This window comes from Vombatus ursinus, unplaced genomic scaffold (assembly GCF_900497805.2).
Source record: "Vombatus ursinus unplaced genomic scaffold, bare-nosed wombat genome assembly UNPS02005659.1, whole genome shotgun sequence".
Taxonomy (NCBI): Eukaryota; Metazoa; Chordata; class Mammalia; order Diprotodontia; family Vombatidae; genus Vombatus; species Vombatus ursinus.
This window is the reverse complement of record NW_020945437.1, coordinates 24,548,699-24,576,543: the sequence shown is the minus strand read 5'-3', so window position 1 is coordinate 24,576,543 and position 27,845 is coordinate 24,548,699. Positions and strand designations below refer to the sequence as shown.

General features: G+C 45.3%; 1 protein-coding gene across 2 annotated transcripts in view; it reads left to right on the top strand.

Moving 5' to 3' along the window:
* PLEKHB1 (pleckstrin homology domain containing B1) overlaps positions 1-13,807 on the top strand; it is a 36,464-nt gene extending 22,657 nt beyond the window's left edge. For both annotated transcript variants that reach the window (XM_027848272.1, XM_027848271.1), the window contains exons 5-7: positions 2,293-2,332; positions 12,422-12,524; positions 13,246-13,807. In XM_027848272.1, the coding sequence (XP_027704073.1) occupies positions 2,293-2,332; positions 12,422-12,524; positions 13,246-13,388 (286 nt within the window). In that variant the 3' untranslated portion in view covers positions 13,389-13,807. The remainder of the gene's footprint in view (positions 1-2,292; positions 2,333-12,421; positions 12,525-13,245) is intronic.
* Positions 13,808-27,845: the final 14,038 nt, after the last annotated feature.

Below are 27,845 nucleotides of genomic sequence, written 5' to 3'. Positions count from 1 at the left end.
CACTATCCACTGGACCACCTAGAAGGGATTTAAAGATCATCTAATTCAATGCCTTCATTTTACAGAAGAGGAAGCTGAGTTTCAGAGAGGGGCACTTGTGACTTTGTGACTAGACAAAGGTCACAAAGCTAGTAAATTACTGAGCTGGGGCTGAAGCCCAGCTTTCCTGAACTCCAAATCCAAAATTCTTTTCGTCACTCCACACTTCCTTCCACACTGAGAATGTTTCATACAAATACATGCCTCATCCCCTGAATGTGGCACATGTAGACAGGTGGGCATTCACAGGAGATGGTTTGGTACTGTGGATAGAATGCTGGATTTGGAATCAGAGGAAGGAGCTGGCTTGGAATTCTGGACCTGCCATTTCCTTACTCTGTGACCTTGGGCAAATCCCTTCACCAGTCTGGGCTTCAATTTCCTCACCTGTAAATCGAGAGGTCCACTCTAGACCAAATGATCTCTAAGGTTCCTTCCATCTTTAAATTTCTGATATGACCTTAAGCGTACCCCAACCACGCATGTAGATGTGTCTAAGCTGTGTTTGTGCTCTCACACTCAGAATACATGCCAAGCCCATACCAGATAAGGGTTCACATGCACATAAAAACAACCCCTACTTGAGATGACACCTTAGACCTGTCCCTACTCTCCCAGCACCCTCAGCCCCCTGGCTCTCTGTGTGTCTATCCATGAGACCATGGCATCCAGGCAGCATCCTGAGGATTCAGATACAGGCCAGGAATGCTGTCTTAGTTTCTCCATCTATATTGTGGGGAGAGCTGAGGCCCAGAGATTGAACTGCTTGGGTGACAGGCATGGGGGCTGGAAAACAGAGCTGCCTTGTTCCAGCTTCTACCCCCGCCAGTAGCTGGGCCCCAAGTCCCAGCAATAGACAAAGACTCATCTGTTTTGGGCCCAGCCCTGCCCCCCCCCATCCCATGGGGCACCTTCTAGAGCTGCCGTTCTGAAGTTTCTTCTGGAAGTTTCCAGGAGAGCTGAGGCCTGAGAGCACCCTGAGTCCTTCTCCAATGCTCCAGGCTGTGGTTACAGTGGGGGTGATGGGCAAGAACCCCAGGACTGAAAGGGGAAGGAGACACCTTCAGAAAACTTGAAAAACTAAAAACACAGATGGCAGAATGGTATGGTGAATAGAGAACAGGCCTCAGAACCAGGAAGGGTTCCCATCTGACACATACCGATTAGGCAACCTTGGACAAGTGACTTAACCTCTCCAAGAGTAAAAGATGCAGAGGAGGTTCTAGTCTGTATTGGAGGAGGGGATTTCCTCATAGGCAGTATCTGATTAATGGGATCCCAAGTCTGGTCTCTATCCCCAGCCCACAGAGAAACATGCATCAGTGTCCCTCAGGCTCACCAGTTCTGAGGGGGACCGAGGGTCAGAAATGGGTCCCTAGAGAAGACCTTTGAATGAGGAGAGAAGGGGATTGGTCAACAGGACCTGAGAGAACATCTTGGGCTTAGAGCAGGGGTTCCTAACCTGTGGTCTGAGAACTTTAAAAAAATTATTTTGGGGCAGCTAGGTGGTGCAGTGGATAGAGCACTGGCCCTGAAGTCAGAAGGACCTGGGTTCAAATCCAGCCTCAGACCAAACACTTGACACTTACTAGCTATGTGACCCTGGGCAAGTCACTTAACCCCAATTGCCTAAAAATAAAAAAATTATTTCAATAACTATTTTAACATGGTTGGCTACACCTGACTGACTGCCAAAGGGCACCATGACCAAAAAAGCCAAGAACTCCTGGCCCATGGTCTCCATGGAATCTTCAGGAGAACAGGGGTTCTCAAGGACAATAGTTCTCAGACTGGGGACTCTTTGAGGAGAGGGGCCATGACTGGCTCAGAGAGGGGTGGTGGAAGGGAGGCAGCTGGATGGTGCAGAGTATAGAGCACCCGGCCTGGTGTCAACAAGGCCTAAAATCAGATGTGTCCTCAGACAGTTACTAGCTGTGTGACTCTGGGTATGTACTTAACCTCTGCCTCAGTTTCCTCAACTCTAAAATGGGGATAATAACATCACTCATCTCACAGGGTTGTTGTCAGGATCAAATGGGATTTTATAGAGATATCAGTATATAGATAGCATTTAGCACAGTGCCTGGCACATAGTAGGCATTTAATAAATGCTTATTCCTTTCCTTTATTCCCCTTCTCTCACCCTGAAGGCAGGGTCTGAGGGAAGACCTAAAGCCAAGAGAGCTTCATCTGTTTTTGGTCTCAGGCCTGGGAAGCCCCAGGCCCTTATACTGACCCCTCTTTTCTTTGCAGAGCATGGAAGACCGCCCTCCTAGAAGCAAACTCCACCCCGGTGAGCTCCCCTTCTTCTCCTCATCCACTTCTTCGGGGTCAGGCCTCCGAGCAACGCTCTGGTCCTCCCTCTGTCCTTTTTCCTCCTCCCTCTTTCTCCTTCTTCTCCTTTGTCTTCCTTTTCTTCCCTTCTCCCTCTGCCCGTAGAACTTACCCCTCTTGTTTGACAGATTGTTTATACTGAGCCAAAATCTGCCTCCCTGTGACATCTGCCTATTCACTAGTTCTGCCTTCTGAGGCCAGGCAGAGCAAGTCTAATTCCTCTGCCCAAGGATAGCCTTTTGGAGATTGAGAGGAAACTGAGGCTCAAACCAACAGTTCCTCAAACAGGAAACAGTCCAGACAACAAAAAACAAGATGGAGTTTTGTGAGGGACACTTAAGAGTTGGCCATAAAGAGAGCGAGAGAATTCCAGTACAGTGACCCCTAGGCTGAGTCCTGACTACCATTCATTAGCTGTGTGGTCTTGGGCAAATTCCTTTCCTTTTTTGGGCCTCAGTTTCTTCCTATGTTAAATGGGGAGTGTGGGTGAACTGAATGAAGGGCGAGAGCCTTTCCATTTCTGACTTTCTCTGAGTTACTGTGAGACCATGTTAATCGCGTTTAGAGAGATCATCATGGCCTGAAACAGCCATCCTCATTAAGGGGTTCCTGCCATGGGGCTTTGGGGTAGGGACTGGTGGGACCAAGGATGGCAACCCTGGCTTTACCTGGGGCCTTTCTGATCCTGGAGGTGAGGAAAGCAGACCCTTAGGAGGCACTAAATGTGGGCATGGAATGGGATTCACACTAGCCAGAGTTGGGGCAGAAGAATGAGATCAGATCACAGCTCAGAACAGAACTGCTGTCTGCGTCCTTTGCCCTAAAACAGACACTCAGGGAGAGGGTCCTAAACTGGGCCCTGGGCTCTTTGGATCTTGACTTTAGCTCACTTACTATCCCTCTCTGAGCCTCAACCACATGGTATGAGGAGGGGACAAGAGGCTTCCTGGTTTGTGAGATGGACTAGGAGGCTGGGGGAAGGGGAAGACTTCAGATGCCCTTCTAACCTCCCACCCCAGCCTCCCTTCTCCTGTTTCCTCTGGTGGAAGGAGGCCCTGGGGGCAGTAGGTACTGTCCCCCTGTGGAGCTGGAGGGCTCGGCCTTGGGGCAGGTGCGTGGTCCGCGAGTGGCACGCCAATGTAGGGTGGCCCTTCTCTTGGGCAAGGCAACGCTGGGTAAGTGACCTGTATGGGGACAATGGTGGGAGAGGGACATTTAGATTTGGGGAAATTCTTTGGTTTGCCAAATGCCCATCCCCAACACCCCCGCCAAACATATGACCTATTCATGTGACCCTCAGAATCATCCAGATAATCCCTTTGTCTCTAAACCATATTCCAAACAACCCTAGTGTCCATCCCTCTTCAGAGAAGGAGTTGGTTATTCAACCAGTTCTGAATCCATGTAACTTTAATCCCCCAAGCCCATATCTCTCAATCTTTTTCATAAGGAGACCATGAAAGACTTCATCCATGTCTTGCTGAAATACAGGTATCTATTGGATCTGAGATATTCATTCCTTTGATCTACCAATCCAGGTGTTGGTAAATCAAAAAAGGAAATGAGATTAGTATAAATAGTTTTTCCTGAACCCTAACTGGCTTTTAGTAATCACTGTCCTAGCTGTGCCTGCTGATGTGTGAACACATACCTCTGTCCTGTAGTCCAGTCTTCAGTAGAGAGAAGGAACAATTTTGGCTCAACCTAAAAGAAAATTTCCCCAAAATTAGAATTATCCCGAAGTGCCTTAGGATGCAGGGTAGTGAGTCTTTTGTCACAGAAGGTCTCTGAGCTGGGGCAGAGGATGTTACAAGGATGGTTTCTATACAGGTCGGATTGACTATCTTAGCATAGTGCCCACATGGTAAGTGCCAAATAAAGGTCTATTGATAGATTGACTAGGTCCTTGAGGTCCCTTCCAATCCTGGAATTTTATAGAAATTGACATACCAAAGAACAAATGTGACTTTTGCCTGCATGAATTTACCAATCTTAGCATCCCAAATGAGAAGGGGGATGGTCTTACTGTCCTCAGCCCCTGACATACTATGTGCTGTTTCAGGGCTTTGATTTCTTCATCTGCACGATGATGAGACTGGATCAAACAGTCTCACAAGGCCCTTCTAGCTGTGACATGCTCCAGGGGCCTGATAGCTCTGCTCTCTGTCTTCCAAAGTGGTTACTGATCCTTTCTGGCCATAGGTTTTGATTCCCAAGTTGATAGTGCTAGTGGAATGAGCCCAGAGATAGTAATGCAGACATATATGCCCACAGAGGCACATATCCATGAAGTCTATGTCCTCTTGTGCTCGTACATGCATATGCATATTGAAACAGGTACACGTAGGCACATGCGTGTGCATACACGAGCAAGCTGCATCTGAGTGAGACGGCTTTGGAGAGCTGGCACACCATCTGGTCTATGGCTTTCAGAACTCAGAAAGACCTGACTTGATCACTAGGTACAGTGGAAATAGAAGAGAAAATGCATAAGAAGAGGCTTTGATTCTTCTAAGGAGCAGGGGAGTCAGCACCTACAGAGAGAATTCTGGCTTTGCAGACAGTCTTGACTCCATCAGCAAGAGGCCCTGGGTGCTTGGGGCCTCCTTGTGGGGACAGAGAAGGATAGAGACGCTCAGATCCTTGTGGACTAGGATCATCAAAGAGGGCTTCCAAGAGGATGGGGCTAAAGCTAGGCCTTGGAGAGGATCGACTGAGGTAGAGATGAGGGAGGGAAGGAGGAAGGGAGAGGAAGAGGTGGGGGAAGGGGGCAGGGAGGGCAGCCTGAGCAAAGTCACAGAGACAGGTCAGAACCTGATGGACGTGGGCATGGGAAGTTGGTAGTGGGGAATCCTTCTAGTGCTCCTGGAGGACAAGGGGAAAAGGGAGTATTGGGAGCTGAGGCTGACCTCCATGGAACCATACCATCGGAGCTTCCAAATATCAGGCTAAGGAGTCTGGCTTTTCACCTATGGTCTGAGGGAAACTGTGGGAGGTGGCTGAGCAGGGAGAAGACCTGGTCAGAGGCAGCCCTGTGGGAAGGATAGAAAGGGAGGCACTGGGGGCCTCTGGGTGGGAAGGGATATGCACTCAGATCAGGACCATGGAGAGAGAGAGAGGGAGGGAGAGGGAGGAGGGGAGAATCTTCACAGATAATACCATAATTTCAGCATTGGAAGGGACCTAATCCTGGGCAAATCACTAAATCTCTGTCTCAGTTGGCTCATCTGTAAAATGGGGATAATAATAGTACCACCTACTTCCCAGAGTTGTTGTTAGGATCAAATGAGTTAACATATGTAGTAAAGTGATTTGCAAAGCTTAAAGCACTATATAAATACTAGCTTTTATTATCATTATGATCATCGTTATTATTATAATAATACCTGAACCCAAATCCCTGCTACAACATGCCCAAAGTCTAGCCAATGTGTAGTTGTTGAGACCCTCCATTCTACTTTTGATAGTGCTAATGAATTACAATAATGGGCATGTAGAGATGGCAGTCAAGGCTCTTTTCATCCATTTTCTCATTTGAGCCTCACACCTTGGTGAAGTAGATAGGACAAGGGATTGTTATCCCTGTTTTTACAGATAAGGAAACTGAGGTCCAGGAAAGTTGTGACTTGCCTGTGGTTACACAGCTAGTAAAGATCTAAGCTGGAATTTGAACCTCAGTCTCTTACTTTCTGGGGCAGGTAGGTGGCACAGTGGATAGAGAGCTGGGCCTGGAGTCAGGAAGACCCAAGTTCAAATGTGGCCTCACACACTTACTAGCTATATGACCCTGGGCAAGTCACTTAACCCTGTTTGCCTCAGTTTCCTCATCTGTAAAATGAGCTGAAGAAGGAAATGATAAACCACACTAATATCTTTGCCAAGAAGTTGCCAAATGAGGTCACAAAGGGTCAGACATGACTGAACAACAACTCTTACTTTCCACTATTCCATGCTTTGGTCTTTCTTTATATTGAGCCAAAATCTTTCTCTATGCCACTTCTTCCTCCACACCCCCCCAACCCTACCTCGTTCCTAGTTCTGCCCTCTGAGGCCAAGCAGAACTAAGCCTCACCCTTCCAGGCAACAGCCCTTCAAATACCTGACGGTGGCTCTTCTATTCCCCGTAAGTCTTTTCTTGAGGTTGAACATTCCTAGTTCCTTCCCTTGATCCTTGCATAGCATATGCAGAGGTATCGGTGATGGCCTTGTTTTAGATTAGAGCCAAGGAATGGCTAGTATCAAACTTCAGCAAGAGGGAGGCAAGTTTGACATCAGGAGGTGTGTAGAGGGGCTGCTGAGTGTGGGTACAACGGCCTGGCAGGAAGCCAAGGGACTTGACCGCAAAAGCAGGAAAGAGTTGCATATGGCCTGGCCTGGGGGCAGATCAGCTCCTGGATTGTCTCGACTCAAGGCTCAGAGAGTGTGTGAAGACTTGGCCAGAGTTAGGACAGAGAAGTAGGGAAGGGAGGCTTGAGGGAGTGGGTGACTGGGCAGCCGTGTCATGGGGTGAGATGAATGAGGCCCGTTGACTCCTCCTGCGGCAGAGCTGGTTGGAGGACAGGGGCTTCCTCCCTACCCCTGACAAATGAGTGAGTGAGTGAATGAATGAGTGAGTGAGTGAGTGAATAAGGCATTTATTAAACCCCTACAGTGGACACAGCACTGTTCTAACCTCTTTGAATACAAAAAGAAAAGTAAGAATTGACTAAAATCCTTGCTGGTGGATAAGACTCTTGAGTATCACTAGAAAAAAGGTGGGAAATTCCCCTTAGATATCCCTAACTCTGTGTCCCTATGTATCTGGTGCCGTAGGGGTGAGAAGTGGGGGCAGAGGTGGAGACAGGTGAATCAGCTTGTTCCCCTGTGTCTGTGCTGGGGAGGACCACCTGTGTGCACAGCGCTCTCGCAGAGCAGGCTTCCTTTCATAAATTACCCCTTTTCTGTCAGAGACTTGGTCTTGCTTAAATACTCAGGGGCACCTGGAGATGAGTGGGCGCGGGAGAAGGGCTGGTAGGGTAGTCCCCTGCGGAACAATCTTCATTTGCATGTCCCTTTCTGATTGGCTGCAGGCGAGCCAGTCCATGCTTAGGGCGGGGTCCCCAACCCAGAGGGGAAGAAGGCAAAGAGGGAGAGAATGCAAACAAAGTCGGGCATGCGCAGCACGGCACCAGTGGTTACCTCACACCTGCCCGCTTGTTGATGCGTTCGCCACCTCCTCATCTCCACCCTCTCTCCCACCAAAAGCCTGCCTGCTTGTTTCTGCTTGGAGGCATGTTCTCCCCCCCAAGTCCTCTATGTGGTGGAAGGCTCTCCCTCCTTAAATAATCTTGTATTTATTTACCATATACATAACATGTATCATTGCCCTCCCTCCGGTAGAATGTAAACTTCGTAAAGGCAGAGACTACGCTCCCCCCTCCCCTTTTTTTGTCTTTGTTTCTAGTGCAAGGGTCTGGCACATAGTCCACATTTGATAAATTTCCTGTTGGAAATATAATAATAATAGATAACATTTACATAGCGCTTCAAGATTTACAAAGCACCTTACACTTACCTTATTTTATCCTCACAACAACCCTGGAAGGTGGGTGCTATTGTTATGCAATATTAATATGCTATTATTATGATGCAATTATTATCCATAATAGCAAGCAAAAAAAAAAAAAGATTTGTGTGTGTTCTTTTTTTCGGGGGGGGGGCAATGGGGGTTAAGTGACTTGCCCAGGATCACACAGCTAGTGAGTGTTATGTGTCTGAGGTTGGATTTGAACTCAGGTCCTCCTGAATCCAGGGCTTGTGTTCTATCCACTGCGCCACCTAGCTGCACCCAATTTGTGTGTGTTTTAATGAAATTTTTAACACACTAAAAATCTTAAGATAAGGTTTGTTTTGTGATTCTTTGTTGTAATACATGATTTAAAGAAAATTACAAAATTTAAAACATGTAGCTAAAATTTTCCTTAGTATTAATAATAACTGGCATTTATAGAGCACGTTAAGGTTTGCAAAGCATTTTATATAAGTATTGTCTCATTAGATCCTTGCAACAACCCTGGGAGGTCAGTGCTATTATGAGTCCCATTTTACAGATGGAGGAGACTGAGGTAGAAAGAGGTTAAGTGATTTACCTGGATTGACATATCTATTAAGTGTAAGGCCAAATTTGATCTCCGGTCTTCCTGACTCCAGGTCCAGTGCTCTGTGCACTGTGGCGCCACCTACTTGCCTTTAGTTCATTTGTTGAAGGTAGTTTCTGTTCAGGAGCTGTGTGACCTTGAGCAAGTCCCTTCCCTTCTCTGGGCATCAGTTTCCTCCATGATACAGTTAAAAAAAAAAAAAAAAAGAGCATTGAATTTGGGGTAAGAATCCTGGGTTGGAATCACAACTCTCCACTTGTTATCTGTGTGACCTAGTAGTAACTCTACCTCCCTGGGTTTCATTCTCTTCTGTAAAAAGAGGCATATGGACTAAATCACCTCTTTGTTTTATTTTTCAAATTAAATAATATTTTATTCACACAAACATGAACAGTTTTTTAAAAGAAAAAAACAACAGCCTCACCTTGGAACTTTGCTCAGAACTGCTCCATCACCAACATCTGAAACTCTCAAAATTCTCTGTCTGGCAATAACTTTCTTGCCTTCTTTCTCTTACTTATGAATTAATGAAACTATTGTCTAGTCCCATCATAACATAGGGTCCCTTCTTCTTTGGCCAGTTCATTTATTAAGTGCCTCCTATGTACAGGGTACTATGCAAGGCACTGTGCTAAGCACTGAGGATACAGAAACAAAAAATGAGACCTCTGCCCTCAAAGAGTTTACATTCTACTGGGTATAATTATGTTACTTGCTATATTTGAAGCCTTACATTTCAGAAGATACAAAGACAATATGACCCCAGAGTGTAGGGCAACAGGAGGCTTGTCCCAGGAAACTGAACTTAGAAAGAACTGATAGCATTTGCAGTCCTTCAGTGCCTAGTAAGCAAAATAATTAAAACAGAAAACTGTGAGATAGTGAACTGCAATAAACTCTTCCCATGGTCTACTCTACAGTGCTCCCCCTCCAAATCCCATGTGGTGGCCATCCCACAAAGCATCTCGTGCTAGTGACCTGGGGTCTCTGTCTCTTCCCAACAGAGAGATATCTTCTACTCATTTCCCCTCAGTCGGCTGAGGGCATGTTTTGTGCCACTTATTCCAGGCACAAAAATTCCTAGTTACAGCTCTAAGAAGACCCAGTCTCTGTACCCTTTGAGTTCCCAATCTAGTGAGTAGGTACAAACATAACTAATGATAATAGCTGACATTTATATAGAGCTTAAATGTATGCAAATTATTTTATATACATTATCTTTTTTGAACCTCATAACAATCTTGGGAGGTAAGTATTCTGGGAATGATCCCCATTTTACAGATGAAGAAGGTCACACAACTAGTATTAGGGACAGGATTTTAATCTAACTGCACATACAACACTTTACCCTGAGGCCATAGTACTTATATGATGCTATAGCTAGTACAGGGCATTGAGTGATAGGGACTAAAAGATAGAGACAGATGCATGCACACAAGGCTTTGGGGAATGAGGAGAGAGAGAGAGAACAAGAACCCTTCTGAATATAAGCATCAGATAAAGGTTCCTGGAAGAGGTGTCACCAGAAGTGGACTTGGAAGAATAGGAAAGGTTTGGAGAATAGGGAAGAAGGCACATGAAGAAGAAGGAAGCCCAAATAAACCTAGTGTATTGTGAAAGACAACAGTGAGATTGAAGAAAGATTTGGGCCACTTGCCCCTGAAGGGACATTTCCTTATTGGGAAGAGAGAGAGACCCTGAGACAATGGCATGAGGTGAGAGATTGATGCAAATATAGTTAGAGGAGTTTGAAGTCACATTGTGGAGGGCCTTGAAGGCCAGGCTAAGAGTGTTGGAGTTTATCCTGTGGGCTATGGGGAGTATCTATGGGCCACATATTTTTAATATTCCCAAATCCCAGAGTCCATTGCTGAGTGTGTTTGGGTGTATCTGAGGGGGCACAGGTTGTAGCCAGTTATTAAACTCGGTGGAAGACCCATGAATATATGGTTCCAGCTTTGGCTTCAGCCTCTGGTCATCCTACACTGGGTTGGACAGTCAGTTCTGATGGATGGAGAGGGGAAAAAATGACAGTATACCCTACTCAGGCCTCAGAACCCCATCTAACGATAAATGGGCCCATTGGATTAGTATCCTCTTCATTGTCTCTCTGGCTCTAACTCCGACTATATGTGACTATGCATCAGTTTTTGCATCCATTGGCCTCTCCCTGGGTTCTCTTGCTCTTCCTTTACAGAAGCTATCCCCCATTCTTGGAATGCACTCCCTTGTTAGCTCCATCTTTTTGAATCCTTCATTTATTCAAGGTGCGGCTTAGGTGTCATTTCCTAAATGATTCCTTTCCTGATCGTTTCAGAAGCTAGTGTTCTGTCCCTCCTTAAATCACTGTGTATTGTTGTAACTGTTTATATGGTGTATCCCTCAGTACACTATCAGCTCTTGGAGGGAAGGAACTATTCCATTTGTGTCTTTCTATCCCCAGCAACAAGCACAGTGCCTTGCATATGGTAGGTGCTTAATAAATGCTTGTTTAATTGAATTGGGCCTTAACTACATATCTTCTCCAGCATCAAGGGCAAGGGTTTACATTCAGTAGACAACAGGTAAGGGTTTGTTGAGTTAAATTGACTTCTGTCTTTTTCTAGGTCTCTGTATTTCTGATTCTCTGTTCATCTTTATTTCTCTCTAGCACCCTGTCTGCTATGCTTGCACACCAGTATTTTGTTCACTTGTGTGTATCTGGGGGTTAAGGGAAAGTCTCACCATTCCCATGTCCCTTTCTTTAACCTCTCAGCCCTGTTCCCCCACCTTTTTGGGAGCCTGAGTTAAAGGGATGAGCTCTATTTCAGTCTTCTTTCAATCCCCCAGGAGGATTGAGTTGACTCTCCCTTAATGGCTACATGACTTTCAGACAAGTCACTTCTCTGATCTTCAGTTTCTTCCTCTTTAAATTGGTAACAATCACCGTTAGGCTGCCTCCCTCACGGAGCTGTGGTATGGTAGGCCCTGCTCTGTTCTGCAGTGGGTAGATTGTGCCTGCCCTTGGTGGCACAGGTGACTTCCTTGGGTGAGCCAGAAGTGTTGGGGGTGGGGATTAGGAAGATAGCATTAGAACTCTGGATGGGAGGAGCCTAGGAGCTACCCATAAAGGCAGTCAGAAAAATGAATTTCAGGACCATGGAGAGAAGAAGCCCACTGGCTTTCTCCTGGGGGGCATATAGAAAATAGAAATGGCTTGTTCTATTTTGTCCCCAGCATTTCCCTAATAATATTCTTGTATAGCTGCTATGAGAGATATAGGAGGAAGAGACTTGCCCCCAGGAACTTCCTAGTCTATCTATCTACACTCAAATTCAACAACAGAAAGGGTCATGTTTTTTGGAAGACTTGTTACAAGACCAAGAGTTTCTCCTCTATCCCTCTTATCAGAGCGATTTCTTAGGGAGACAGTGCACCTTAGGGAAGTGGATAGCTCCCTGAGGGCTCAAAGGCGCAATGCTTGGACTCCACTTGTGGCTCTGCCCCTGGCTTTTCTCTTCCCCAGACCTTAATTTCCTCCACTGTAAAATAGACAGGTTGACTGCTACGTCCCCTTATCCCTGAGTCTCTTAGAGAGTTACCACCCTGTAAGGTTCAGGCATTTAGCAGGAGGAGCTGAGAAACAAGACATATAGTGGTTTGGAGATGGTTTGGGGTGTGAAGTGGGTCTAGGGGACACAAAAGAAGTGCCATACAAGGCAGCCTGAGGACTTTGGACCAGGGAGAAGAGTTTCAGGGCCCAAGGCTGGGTTCAGGGCAGGGGCAAGAGGATGAGATATGAGTCAGAGACTACACTTAGGTCTGATGTTGGAAGCTTGTGGAGAGAAAATTGGGGGGAGAAGGGAGAAGACTTTGAGGACTGGGGCAGAAACCTCTCCCTCCCCACTTTCGAACTTTGACTCTGTCCCCAGGTACGCATCTATGACCCCTACGATGACTATTACCAAATGGTGCCACCCAATGCCCACGATGCCACCTACATCCGCACTGGCTACTATGGGCCCCAGTATGGAGGTATGGACCCTTCCCTGGACCCTGAGCCCCAGGAGAGAAGGGAGTTTTCTGAGGGCTTGGGATGTGGAGACTTAATGAAGAATGGGCCCCATTAGTTGGTTGCCAGGGGTAGAGGGTAGGTTGGAAAGGGGAAAGTCTTTGCAAAAGTCCAAAGTTGAATTAACTACCTTTGGAGGTAGTAAGATCATTATTAGTTGATGTATGCAACCCTCCAGAGATTTTGGGTTGAGTTAACTTTCCTTCCAGCTCTGAGATTCTGGGATTTTATGAGCCCCAATCTCTACCTCAAGACCTGGTCCCAACTCTATCCTTAGCCCTCTCTTCCTCCTTCCCAGTCTCTGTTACTCTTCCTCAGGGTGTTGGCTCCAAGCAGGCCTTTTTCCTTCTGAGGCCCCTGACCCTCCTGATTTCCCCTTATCCCATAATATTCCCTCAGGAAATGGACCCAGCTAGTCTTTCCTTTTGTGCTCCAGGAGATAGTTCTGCTTTCAGCTATCTTCTCCCAGTTTGAGGGAGAGACAGAGAATGAGGCCCCATTTTTATGCTCTTTGAAAGGTACAGACAGTGCATTCAAAGGAGCTGGGTATGTGTGGCCAGGGAGAGCTTCCCAGAAGAATCAGATTTAGAATGGGTTTTGAAGACCGTGTGCGCCATCTCCTCCCCTCAGCTCCTTCCTAAATTTACAGTTTCCTTTCTTTCCCCTTTACTCTCTTCCGCACAGCTCCAGGAGTGACCCACGTCATCCTGCGTGACTCACCATACTACGGCAGAGATACCGGGGGTGAGCTCGCTATGGGCATGTTGGCTGGGGCTGCCACAGGTGCAGCCCTGGGCTCCCTCATGTGGATGCCCTGCTGGTTCTGAGGCCTCACACCCGGGAGTGCCTGAAGATTCTCCCACCATTGGACGGAGACCCTGACCCTGACCCTGGCCCTGGCCCTGGCCCTCAGTAGATGCCTATATGTCCATGGCATAAAATTCTCCTTGATGGTACTGTCCTGACCTCCCCAGAATCCCAAGGACTGGGTTTTGTTCCCTCAGCCTTTGCTGTGGTCAAGCTCTGGCTATTTACAGTCTCTCTAACGCCTGTGCCCTTCTGTGCTCCAACTACCAAAATAGATATAGGATGTCTTGGCTCTCACCATATCCCACAGTGACACCCCCACCTCCAGCTGTGGCTGTAAGTCTGAGTGGTTCCTTCACGCATCCCCATTACACACACATACCTTCCTACCCAGGGAATTAAACCAGAAACTTCTTTCTCACCTGCACATCAAACACAACTACATTCTTGGTTTTTTGTTTGTTTGTTTTTTTTGTTGTTTAGGCAATTGGGGTTAAGTGACTTGCCCATGGTCACACAGCTAGTATAAGTGTCAAGTGTTTGGTCTGTGGCCGGATTTGAACTCAGGTCCTCCTGACTTCAGGGCCGGTGCTCTATCCACTGCATCACCTAGCTGCCCCCTAACACAATTACATTCTTACAGATACTCCTAGCACACATACCCACCACACACAGAAACACATAAGTCCTCCTCTCCCTTCCCCTAAAAACACACTGGTACACACACAGTTCAGTAGAGAAAGAGAGAGGACCATAGATACATCCTCATCCCAACACCCTTTTCTAGCCTCCTTCCCATACTTACACTCACTCCTCCACCCCTGCCAGCCAGGCCAAAGTCTGGTTCTGACAGCCCACATAGTAGGCAGAGGAGAGAGGAGCTCTCTCCCTGGGGGCATTCCTCCTTAAGGGGTGGCCCTGGTGGACTGGGACTAGTTCCAAATGTTTGAACAGCCAGGTGCAGAAGGCTGGGTTTTATTTGCCCAGGCAAGGAAGCTGGAAAGTAACAAGAATTGCTGGCATGTCACGTGGGAGCTTACATACAGGGAACCAGGGCTGCATCTAGGGAGCTCTCCCCCTTCCCCAGGATGTGAGGAGGTGAAATGTGCCTTGGGCTCCTTTGGAACCTGAGGTACTTACCTCTTAGCCATCAGGGCTCTAGTAACCAGAATGACTTTGTGTAGCCCTGGGTGTCCAGGGGCCAGGAAAGATCTGCTTGCATCTTCTCATCCTGCCACAGTCTCTAGAAATGTTTATTCATAGATAAGCTAAAGGAATTTGGGGTGCGTATTCTAAAGAGCAGAGTCCTGCCAGCACATACTTTGATAGCTATCCTATGGAGGAGGGGTGAGTCAGCAAGTATATATTAAGCATCTACTATGTGCCGGGCACTGTGCTAAGTGCTTGGGTTAGACGTCTTGGCAGGACCAATGGGCGGAAGCCATAAAGCCAGATCAAGAGAAGGAAGAAATTGCTAGCGGGTCTATCCCACAATAGAAAGGGCTAATTGAGAGGGAGTGAATTCCCTGTCCATGGAGGTGTTCCAGCTGAATGACCCCTGAACTGGGAGACTGAAAGAGATTCCTGGCCTAGAAGGGAGGTTGGAGTAAACACACTCTCTGAAGGCCCTTCCAGCTTAACAAGAGCTGTGAATGAAAATGCTTCTGTGAAAATGCCTTACCTGTGTTGAGTTGGGAAGAATGTAAACTTAGGAGGGCCTGCCTTTCAGGAGCCTACAAAAGCGGTCTTCTCTGTCTTTGGGAGGACCGTAGACCTATGGTTATCACCCTCACCGCACTACAAAAACAGAACCAAGGGAGAAAGCTGGAAACGGTGACACTAGGCATTTCACTCTCGTTTTTCCCCTAGTACACACAAGTTGGTCTGAGGCTGGGAGTACTGTGTCTGAGCAGGGTCTCCAAGGCCAGGCCAGAGCACCAGCCTAAGCCGCTCCCATTGGTGTTACCACCTCCCCACCTCCCACTGTGGCAGTGTAGGCCCAGCACAAAAATTGTGATGGGGAGAAAACCCAGCCAGTCTTTAAAGGAAACAGAGAGGACTGAATGCAAGAAGGCCTCCATCCCACCTCTCCCCCCAAATCTGATCCTTTCCTTCCTCCCGTCTGCCTGTCCTTTGTACCTACAATCCCACCAGGATAGTTGTTTTGGTCTGAATTAATCACTGTCCTCACTAGACTCCTCTTTAAATACAAACAGCTCCCAAGATGAATCTCGTTCATGCTCTAAGGTCTCAGTGGGGAAAGTCAGGTTTAGAGAGTAAGAGGATGCCTATGGTCCTTGGACTTCAGGGGGAGGAAGGGCATAGAAAGAGGAAACGGGGCACTGGATACAAATCTCACTGACTTCACAGTTTGAGCAATGGAAGAAGGTCATGCCAAAAGCCCTGGCTTGGGAGATGGGAGGCCTTCAGCTCTAGTCCCAGATTTGTCCTTTACTTCCTTTTTGACCATGAGCAAGTTACGCCTCCTCCCTTGGCCTTAGTTTCCCTATCTGTAAAACTAGATGGTTGAGCTGGAAGGTCTTTAGGGGCTTCAGAGTTCTATGAGGCCATGCCGTGTCTTTCCTCCAGTTCTGGTCATTCTCCCCTCCCCCTATCTGGGGATCCACGTAGCCATTCTGGAACATCTTGGGTTTGCACTCAGTGGTGGTGGCAACTGTATAGGCTCTAATGTTCTGTCCTGTGTAGACAGGAGCCCAGAGGCTCCAGAACTCCACTAATAAAAACAGCTGTCATACTGCTCCGTTGTGTGCTGAGCTTATTTGTGAGAGGACCCTTACTTTGGGCCTGCCTTCCCAAGAAAGAACTCCAATTTTCCCTTGATGTTGCAGCCCACAACTTTCATGGCACAACTGATTCAGGAATGGGCCGCCCTGGCACATCCGCACCAATCAGGCTCTGAAGGGCTGTGGGAGCTCATGGGAGAGGAAGCAAGGGTCCGGTTTTAGTGATGTCACTAGCTCATTGGACGAGTCAGTTCTGTTCTCTGGATCTCAGTTGGACTAGATCAGGAATTTTTAAACTTTAGTGAGACTTGGACACTTGCGGTAGTCTTGTAAAGACTATGATTCCCTTCTCAGAACAAGATCTTAAAATGCATAAAATTAGGTTTGCAAAAGAAACAAGTTATGTTGAAAGATGGCTATCAAAACATTGAAAATTCCCTGTTAAGAGGAAACCTGTCCACAGATCCCTTGGGGATCCATGTTCTCTAGTTTAAGAACCCCTGGGCTACATTATATCTGTTTCCTCCCAAAAACTATGTATGTTTTATGTCCTCTGTAGTTCTTCCCAGCCATAATAATAATAACTCACACTTTTCCGTTTTTTAAAAAAATACTTAACAATCTTTTTAAATTTTGATTTAAAATCAAAAGATTCTCTCCTCCCACTCACTAAGGCAAACAATATGACATCAATTGTACATGTGAAATCATGCAAAACTGCAAAAAAAAAAAAAAAAGGGGACAGGGGAATCACACTTCAGTTTGCACTTGGAAGTTCATCATTTCTCTGAGGTGGATGGCATCTTTTCATCATGAGTCCTTTCGAATTGTCCTGGATCATTGCACTGATCAGAATAGCCAAGGTGATCGTCATGACAACATTGCTGTTACTACGCACAATGATCTCCCAGTTCTGACTTGCTTTGCATCAGTTCATATAGGTCTAGCTCACATTTTTAATAGTGTGCCTTGGTTTTCTTCTCTGTAAAAAGAGGAGGGGTTGGACTAGATGTTCCCTAAGGCCCCTTCTTTCTCCTATGACCTGGTTCGTGGGTGTTGATTTCTCAGCAGCCTCACCTGGTGTTATTCCAGGAACAGCCCGCAGGTGGCAGTGTGTCCACAGCATATTCCCCTGCTAGGAACTTATGTGGGCTGGGCATTGCTGCAACAGCAGACCAGCCTCCCTTAGCATCAGCAGATTGGTCCTGCTGCCCTGCCCCATGCCCAGGGAGGTAGTGAGCCGGTGCCCACAGGAAGCCAAGGCTGATCTCAGAGCTCCCCATCTGTTCAGGACCTGTGTTGGGGTCTGGACTCTGGCCATAATCTCTGGTCTCCTTAGCAGCCCCTGTGTGTATGTTTCATCCTTTTAAAACCTGGGTCAATTGCAGTCAGAGAATCTTAGAATCCCAAACCAAAGACAAGCTCAAGGTCAAGTCTGACCTGTATATAGAGAATGGATTTCCTGTAGGGCTTTCCTCCCAAGTGGCCATCCAGACTCTTACAGAACTTCTATCCCCTACTCCCCAGGGATAGGGAACTCACTACCATTCCAAACAACTGTTCCATTATGAAATAATTCTGATTATTTACAGGCTCTTTCTTATATTAAGCTGAAAATTTGTCTGCTTTCATCTTCCTCCCATGGCTCCTAGATCTGTCCCTTGGGGCCACACTGAATAAGTGCAATCCATCTTCCACATGACAGCCCTTCAGATACTTGAAGACAGCTCTCACATGCCCTGTTAGATCTTCTCTTGTCCATATTACCACACCCTCAGTTTTTTCAGGCAATCTAAGATGTAGACTCCCTGGAAAAGGAATCAGGGCTTCTAGGAACACAACAGAAATCCATTCTCCGAGGGTGGGTTGTGTGTTTCCAGCACCAGGCTGCCCAGAATCACTCCCTGAGAAGTCTATGAACTCTTCTTGAAAGAGATCAGTATCAAGGTAGCCAGAGAAGCTTAGTTCCTTGCTGAATGTTTAAATCAGTGGCTTTGTGGATTGTTAACATAAGAGTGAAGATTCCATTGCATCTGGCCACAACGGCTGCACAAGGATAATTGTCTGTGTACCTGCCTGACCAGCCTGAGCTTTCAGACCCTGGACAATGACTTCCCAGTCATAGGATTATAGGACCTTAGAGATGCTTTAGTCCCTCATTTTATAGATGAGAAAACTGATGCCCATAAAGATTTGGTCATATTTCACAACATACAAGCAGTGGGTAGCAGAACCAAGGATTGGAACCAGGTCCTGAGGCCACTCTTTTCACCGTAGTACCATGCCTCCTCTTGGCTCTTCTGAGCCAAAGTTGAACAGCACCCTGGCTGCCACCCCTGTGGCATCTGCAGACCCAAGGAGGGCCTCAAGTACTTCTTCCCCTTTTCCCAAGGCAAATCAATGCTTTTTCCCCTATGCCTCTCACTTTTCTCCCTCACTTCTCATATCCAATCAATCACCACATTCATGTTGATCTGCCTCCATAGCATTTTCGGCATTCATTCCTTCTCTCTAGGTTTTCAGGACACCACACTCTACTGGTTCTTCTACCTGATTACTCCTCAGTCCTTTACTCCCTCAGGCTCAAAACCTAGGTGTTTGATACTTTGCTGGATCCTTATCCAGCTCATGCCCTCCAACCACAAGTATCCCCCAAGGCTCATACACACAAACCTCTTCATTTTACAGATGAGGAGCAGAGGTAAGTCATCAAGTTCACACAGGTGACATCTCAACCTAGGTCACAAGATCATAGATTTAGAGCTGAAAGGAACCTTAGAAGCCATCAAGTTTGGTTCTTTCATCTAGAAACTGGGGCATGGAGAAGGAAAATGATTTGTCCAGGCCTGGCCTGGACTTAGAATAACCCAGCATGTCTTGCAGAACAAATTCTTTTATTAAGCGGATTTGTTTTTGAAGTTTGGATTCAGTCTAAGAGCCGCACTTGAAGACCTGGAGGGCCACATGTAGCCTCGAGGCTGCAGGGTCCCCATCCCTGGTCCAGGGTCACACCGTAAGTGCCTGAGGTGGGATTTGAATCCAGGTCTTCCTAGAGCTCATATTCTTTCCACTTGGCCTCATCACTTCTCTGCTTGTGAAGGTTCCATGCACCCTCATGCTTACTGAATAGAGTTTAAACTCCTAAGCCTGGCATTCCAAGTCCCCTTAAAATTACCCACAATGATACCACCTTACTTTCCTTTTTATTCATATGTTTTGCTGTGAATTTAATAATCATCAACAAACATTTCCAAATGCAAAGAAAAAAGAGGGCTAAATAAGCAAACGTGAACCTCCATGACATATTTTTTTTTAAGTGTCTATTAAATGTGGCAAGATAGTAACGGAATCACCCAGTTTGTGTTCTCTTCCGAGCTTCTTTGTGGATCTGTAGCTACAGGAAGGCTCTGAATGTAGTCACAAGGTGTTAATGAGGTGTTGAGCTAACTTGTCAAGCCTACATCAAGCAGCCTTTAGGAGGAACAAGTGTTCCCTCTCAGACGGTCAAGATTGGCTGAGAAAAATAACTCATGCCTCAGGGGGATGGATTGAAATAGCTAACCCCAGAGGAGCTCAAGGCTCAGGGCATGGGTACCTGGCAGAATCACTAGACCAGTAGGAGACACCGAATCCTACAAGGAATGGAGAGTCATACAGTGCAGACAGACGCAGATACAGACTCCTTAGGGAGGGAGACATAACCACCTTAGGCAGGAAGCTGCTTCAAGGAGCAGGACCTCCAGCAATCTAGAGTCAAGCTCAGAAGAGAAGCAGACCGTGGGAAGCCAGAGTGAGAACTCTGCAAACAGAAGAAAGACAACAGGGTCCTCATGTCAGTCAGCCAACAAGTTTTTATTAGGCACTTACTACGTGCCAGGCATTGTGCTAAACTGGGGAAGCAAAGGAAGGTTAAACAGAGAGATTAGTGTTGCCTGTACAGTTCTGAGAATCATTTGTATAGAGAGAATGATTGAAGCCATGGGTAGTTATGAGAACGCCAAGTAAGAGATTATAGAGAGAAAAGAGAAGAGGGCCTAGGACACCCACAGTTCGCAGATGTGACCTGAATGAAGATTCTGTGAAGGAGATGGAGAAATCAGACGAGGGAAGACAAAAGAAATTGAAAGAGAGCAGTGTCATTGTGAAAATCCAGAGAGAAGATCATTGAGGAGGGGGCTTACTGTGTCAAATGGATGAGGAAGGAGAAAAGGCCATTTAAAAGATCATTGGTAACACTGGAGAGAGTAGTTTCAATTGAATGATGAGGCTAAAGCCAGGCTGCAGAGCTTAAGAAATGACTCAGAAAAAGCAACTTCACATCCTCCAGCTGCCTGTGTCTATCTCAGTCCTAAGAAGGACCAGGGATCGAGGGGAGCTCTTCTGGAGCCCTCTCTCCTCATATCTATACCTACTACTCCTGATGTAATGTTTGCCAGGCCTGCCCATCTGCTTCCCATCCTCAAAACAGCCTGCGTTCTTAGGTTCTACATTTCAGGGCTCTTCCATTGTTCTTAACTGTCTCAGGATCAGAGAGCTGCTGCCCCCCACCCTCTTCTTGGCTTTCCCATCTCTTTCTAAATCAGAGGCCCTAAATCCTGGCCAAAATCCTTAGGGCTAGAGGAACACTCCCAGCAATGCTTAGCATCCTGCCCACATCCTCTCTTCATCCTCTGTTAATCAGCCAAACCAGTCCAGACACAACAGAACCCAAAGAGGTTTGGAGGGAGGCACGTGGCCTCTGTACATAAGCTTCCAGCCTTTCTGCTTTCTCAGCACGAGGGCTCCCAACCATCTTACACACACACTGGCCCTTTAGGAATTGCTCAGTGTTAAAAGCAAAGGAAGATGATCTAAGCCCTACTCAGTCATTAAAACCCAGGAAGATGCAACTGAGAGAGCTGAGGTATTGAAACGGAAAATAAATGTTAGTGGTTTTCCTTCCCCCTAAGGCAGCTGCTAATGGCCGTACTCAGACAGTAAAAGGCCACTAGGCTATCAGACAGGTATTTATTGGATTTGACTCTTAGGACATATTTTCTGATCTTTGCCATTGAATCGAATAGGAGGAGGTATATCAGTGTGCCAAGAACGGCAGAAATTCATAAAAGTAGAGTCCCTGGAAAAGAGACCTTAAAACAGAGGAAGAGATGGTCAGAGCTGGAAGGGATCATAGAAATAGTCATTCAAGACTGGCCAAGTGCTACTTCCCCCATGAGGTTTTTCAGGTTATTAGCTTTCCCCCTTCCTCCTTGAAATTACTTTGCAAATATTTTGTATTAACTCATCGGTGTACATGCTGTTGCCATCCCCAAATCCAAGTAGATTGTAAGCTCTTTGAAGGCAGGGACTGCTCCATTTCTCCCCTTGTATCCTCAGCACCTGGCAAAATGTCCTTAATAAATATTTAAATTGAAGTGAATCCAGCCCAACTTCCTCACTTTGTTGGTTGGAAAAACTGAGACCCAGAGAGGGGAAATAAGCTACTAGAGGCAGTGGCAGGGCTCTGACAAAGCCAAGGTCTCTTGAATCCCAGGCCAGTGTTTTCCCACTATTCTCTATTGCTTCCAAGTGCCTACCTTGTCTTGAAGGGTTTTTCAGACAACCAGATCTCCCTTGAAGTCACAAGGCAAGATGTGAAATAATAACAGCTCCCATTTATATGACAATTTATTTACCAAGCACCATCTGTGGCTCCTCATTGCCTACAGGACTTTAGCATTTAAGGTTCTCCACCATTTGATCACAGCCTTACCTGGGGCTTCATCCTTATATCACACTCTTCTCTTTTACACATGCTGATGTTCCATGTCAAGTCAATAAACATTTATTAAGTGCCTACTATGGGCCAGACTACTTATGTGCCAAGTACAATGGATACAGAAAAAGGCAAAAACAATTCCTGCCTTCAGGGAGCTCACAATTTAATGGGGTAGATGATATGAAAACAACTATGTAGAAATAAGATATATTCAGGATAAAATGGACATAGTGTCAGAGGAATGGTAGTACTCTTGAGGAGGGGAAAAACTTCTTTCAGAAGGAGCAATTTTAGCTGAGACTTGATGGAACTTAAAAGGTGAAGGTGAAGAGGAGAAAATTTCAACTATGACGACAGCCAGTGAAAATGCATGGAGGTAGGAGCTGGAGTATCTTGTATGAGGAAGAGCCAGCAGGCCAGTGTCACTGGAGGGTTGGGTACATGGAGGGGAGTAAGATTCTACTGTTGTTGCCTAATCCTGTCCTGCCCTCTCCCACCTTTGTGCATTGAGAGAAGCCATCCTTCATGCCAGAAATGCTTCCCTTCATCATGTGCACTTGAAATCTTTCTCTTCCTTCAAGGCCTGGAATAGGCAGCACTTTCTTGATGAAGTCTTCCTTGTTTCGCCAGCTAAAGGTAGTTTCTGGCATCTCATGTTTTCCTGGAGTCCTTTGACTTGATTTCTCTCATTTTCTCCAATCCCATTCTACCTTTTAGCATAGTTACTTATGTACATGTTATATTCCCTCTATTAGATTGTAAGCTCCCTGAGAGTAAGAACTAAGCTGCTGCTTATATTTCCTAGTGCCAAACATACATCTTACAGAGAGATAGTTGAAGGTTTGTTGAATTGAAGGAACTTGGACTGAGAAAACTTACTGAGAGCCAAAACCATAAGATTCAGGATTTTTTAAAAAGGCCAGTGGGCGTGGGGGCTGCCCAGCCCTTTCCAGGGCTGCTTGGATTCTACTTTTGGTGTCTACCTGATTTACCCAATTCTAATCTGTGGCTCCAAGAAGTTGTAGTATGGGTAGCAGCCATACCATAGTAAAAACCATCTCAGAAAATGGGCTAAACCAGGTAAAGGGGAACAGAGGGACTTCAAACCTATCAGTGACTTAGTGGGGTATCTACTTCACACAAGTGAAGACTTCCCCTAGTAGAATGGGCAGTTGAGAACATTTGTTCCAATAGCCATGAAGGCAGCAAAAGCAGGCACTGTGGAGCCCTTAGAACTTGGTTGGACATCAAAGATGCCAAGGTCATCCACTGCATCCCATGCCATCACCACTTGTCTTGACTTCTGTCTTGCCACTGGACTTCAAGGAGTCTGTAAGAGACAGTGAGGTTGATGACATTATGCAATTCTGTTTCATTTAAATCCAATTTATGCAAGAGTCAAAAGACATCACCCATACAATTTTTACCATTTCTACCTACCTCAAAGTCCTGTGGTGACATGCAAGTGATGAGGCAGCACGTGTGGATACAATGGAAGCTGTAGTCATAACCCAGCATACAGGCAGCCTAGGTCCTATGGTCGTCTTCTCACTTGACTGAAGCTGCTGTGGGATTCAGCAAAACCCTGGGTGTCTGAGCAGCATTTTTCATAAGTTACAAGTATCATCTTTAGTAGGAATGTAAACAGTTTAACCTTATTAAGTCCCTTATGAATTTTCATTCCTGTTTACCTTTTTATGCTTCTCTTAAGTATTTGAAAGTTAAATTTTTTTATTCAGCTCTGCTATTTTCATCAAGACTTGAAAGTCCTCTATTTCATTGAATATCCATTTTTTCCCCTGAAGGATTATATTCAGTTTTACTGGGTAGGTGATTGATTCTTGGTTGTAATCCTAACTCCTTTGCCCTCCAGAATATTATATTCCAAGCCCACTGATCCTTTAATATAGAAGCTGCTAAATCTTGTGTTATTCTGGCAAGTATCCACAAAACTTGAATTGTTTCTTTCTGGCTGCCTGCAATGTTCTCTCTTGATCTCTGAGCCCTGGAATTTGGCTATAATATTCCTGGGAGTTTTCATTTTGGGATTTCTTTCAGGAGGTGATTGCTGGATTCTTTAAATTTCGATTTTACCCTCTGGTTCTAGAATATCAGGCAGTTTTCCTTGAAAATTTCTTGAAAAATGTCTATGCTCTTTTTTGATCATGTTTTCAGGTAGTCCAGTGTTTTTTTTGGGGGGGGGAGGCCAAGGCAAGTGGGATTAAGTGACTTGCCTAAGGTCACATGGCTAATAAGAGTTTAATTTTTTTTTCTTTTTAGGCAATTGGGGTTAAGTGACTTGCTCAGGGTCATACAGCTAGCAAGTGTCAATGTTTGGTCTGAGGCCATATTTGAACTCAGGGGTCCCCCTGACCTCAAGGCCAGTGCTCTATCCACTGCACCACCTAGCTGCCCTAAGTTTAATAATTTTTTTCCCAAGTTTAATAATTTTTAAATTATCTCTCATGGGTCTATTTTCCAAATCAGTTATTTTTCCAATGAGATATTTCACATTGTCTATTTTTTCATTCTTTTGGTTTTGTTTTGTTTCTTGATTTCTTGTAAAGTCATTAGCTTTCATTTGCTCAATTCTAACATTTAAGGAATTATTCTTCAGTGAGCTTTTGTATGTCCTTTTCCATTTGGCCAATTCTACTTTTTAAGGAGTTTTTCTCTTCAGTAAATTTTTGTACCTCTTTTACCATTTGGCCTAGTCTGTTTTTTAGGGTGCTATTTTCTTCAGTACTTTTTTTTTGTTTCTCCTTTACCAAGCTGTTGACTCATTTTTCATGATTTTTTTTATCACTCTCATTTCTCTTCCCAATTTCTCCTCTCCCTTTCTTACTTGGTTTTCAAAATACTGTTTGAGTCCTTCCATGGCCTGAGATCAATTCATATTTTTCTTGGAAGCTTTGACTTTGTTATCTTCTGAGTGTGCATTTTGATCTTCCTTGTTACCATAGTAACTTTTTATGGTCAGAGTACCTTTGTCACTTGCTCATTTTCCCAGTCTATTTCTTGACTTTGCAACTCTTTATTAAAGTGGGGCTCTGCTTCCAGGGGGCAGGATGCACTGCCCCTAGCTTCAGAGTTTTTTGCAGCTGTTTTCAGAGATACTTCTAGGTACCTGTACTTTTTCAGTTCTTCCAAGATGGTATTATCTAAGGCAAGGTGTTTACTACTCTCCTGACTTGTAGTCTGGTCTGTAAGTGACCACAAGCACTGTTTTCTGCCCTGGAACTATGACAAGGGTCCCTGCTCCACTGTGGCTGAAATTTCTGGTGTGCTAGTGCTCCTCTCTGCCCTAGGACTGCCACCCAGGATTGAGACCCAGATATGAGTATGGGCAAAGCAACAGAGTCCTGCCCCCAATGCCAACAAAGAGACCCCTTCTCGTTCTCATCAATTGTACTACCTCCTTACCATTTGTGGATTGAGAGCTCTGGAAGCAACAGCTGCCACTGCTGATTCAGTCACTCCCAAGGCCTGCTCCTGGTTTGCTGGGGCCCAGTCTGTGCTGGTACAGCTTGCACCGGACTGTGTTGAGCAGTTTTGGGTTTTTTTTTTTTCAAGGACCACACCACTCACCTCCTACCAGGAGGTGAGGAAGGTGCTAGAAAAGGTGCCCTAAAAATTGTCAAATTTAGAGACATCTCCACTCCAAATGTTCATATGGACTATTTGTGCCTGATCTGTGGTAGAGTTTTCTGAGCTCTTATTGTTCTGATCAGCCACAGCTGGACACACAATATCTTGACCCTGACATAGTGTTGTCATTCTGGTCCTCTTTGAGCACAAAGGTCACCCAACACCTCTCAAACGATAATCTCTTTGAGAACAGGGTTTGCATTTGGACCTGCTCCCTCTATATTGTTAGCTCCCCAGTACAAGGCCCTGCACACTCAATTAATCTGACGGAATTAGAGGGCATTGGCCATTAGATGAAGGCAACTGATATACATCAAACTGGTAACTGTCTTGGGTGAAGTATTAGCCATTCCCCTGGTGATCTTTAAAAAGCAAGAATTCACTCTCTGTGCTTTACTTTTTCTCTTGCCTCTATTTGAGAGTGAAGCAAGTGAGGGAGCTTGCCTCTCCTTCCAGTCTTAAATCCCTACTGGCAATGGTATCTTGTAACAGAAGCACATGGCTACAGAACCTACATGAAGCCCGAGAAAGGAATTCAGGGACATTGATTCCTGAACCCTAAGCCTTCAGAGCACAGGCATGGGAGCTCTGAATTCCATAGATAGCATGACTTCTGAATCTAACCCTCTAAGAAAGAAGGGAGATTTCTGGATCACTGGGGCAGTGCTCACTGACACAGCATCCAGCAGCAACCAAAGAAGCAGCTTTTGGTGGAGCCCATGAGATCAAGGTAAACTGTTTCTTCACCCATAGTATCAGAGGAACAAACTGCCTCTTTGTTCTCTATGTGTGCTTCTCCACTTGTAACTTCTTTGTATCTTCTTTTCCTAGTGATATTGGGTATATTTGTGAGACAGTAAGCCCCAGGCTTATGGGGAAGATTTTTATTGTTACTTTTTTTTTTTAACCTATACCATTTCAGTAAATGCTTTTGCTTTGAATTGTGTTCTCTGGATTACTAGTGAACGATAAACAAGAGCTGGGGTTTGTGAACTATAGTTTTAGGAGTGTAGACTAAAACCTTGAAATGGGATTCTTATAGTAGGGATAGATGACAAGGGAGGAAAGAATAATAAAACCAGAAGGAGCAACAACATTAGGGGGAAAGTTAAATTCAATTTTAGACATGTTGATTTTGAGGTGTCAATAGGATATAAAAGATGGAAGTGTTCTGAAAGTAGTTGGAGATAAGAGTCTGGATATCACAAAGAAGGCCAAGACTACAGATAAGATTTAGGAATCACATGCATAAAGGCATCAATTGAAGCCTTGAATGAACGAGATTGCTAAGGAAGAAAAGAGAAGGGAAAGCCAAAAAACAAAACAAACTAACAAAAATCAGCAATACATTTCTAGGAAGAGTATTAGAAGGCAGCAAAGTAGACAAAGTAGCAGCAGTTGCGGAGGTAAGAGAAAGGCTATCTCTGAAGATAAGGAAGAAATTAGTATCAAAGAAGAAGAGTGGTCAAAAGAGTATCAAGTCAAAAAGAGGAGAAAAAAAACAAAAAAGAAAAGGCATTGGATTTAGCAATTAGATCACTTTTAATCTGAGATTGTTAAAAAATTACGTGTACTTGGGAAATATTTAATGAAATAAAAATATATTTAAGAAAATTTTTAAATGGAGGCATTGGGCATAGACAACTTTTACAAGAAATTTAGTAGCAAAATGAGAAAGCTGGAAGGCCAATGGTGCAGAAAGTACAGAGGGGCAGCTAGTTGGTGCAGTGGGTAGAAGGCCTGAGTTCAAATGCAGCCTCAGGCACTTAGCAGATGGGTGACCCTGGGCAGATTACAGGAGGGAGAGAGAGAGAGAGAGAGAGAGAGAGAGAGAGAGGAGAGAGAGACAGACAGACAGACAGAGAGACATGGATGCTCAGGAGAGGGAAAAAAAATACTTGAAACAGTCTTTGTAGGAAATGAAAAAATTAGTTGATAACATAGGATTATTGGGCAAAGATCCAGTTGAGCTAATATACTACAAAGTTGTAACAGGTGAAACAGCTCAATTTTTTATTTTTCTCTGCAGACTAGTGGCAGAAACAAAGAAATCAGATAGTAAGGATTATCCAAGGATGACAATTCCAAGTCAAGACAGGCAAAAGGGGAAGAGGTAGGAAAGGAAGGAACTTGAAGAGAGTGAGACACTAATGTGGCATTGAGCTGGATATAAAGACAAGCAAACCAAAGTGTGTGGGGGGAGGTGGACTGGGAGAATATGGAAGCCAAATAAGGATGACTAGCATGTTTTGCATGAGTGGAAGAGGTTAAGACAGGGAGTTGTGATCAAACTGGGAGTTTTGAATTTCTGGATCTTGGAAGTAGCT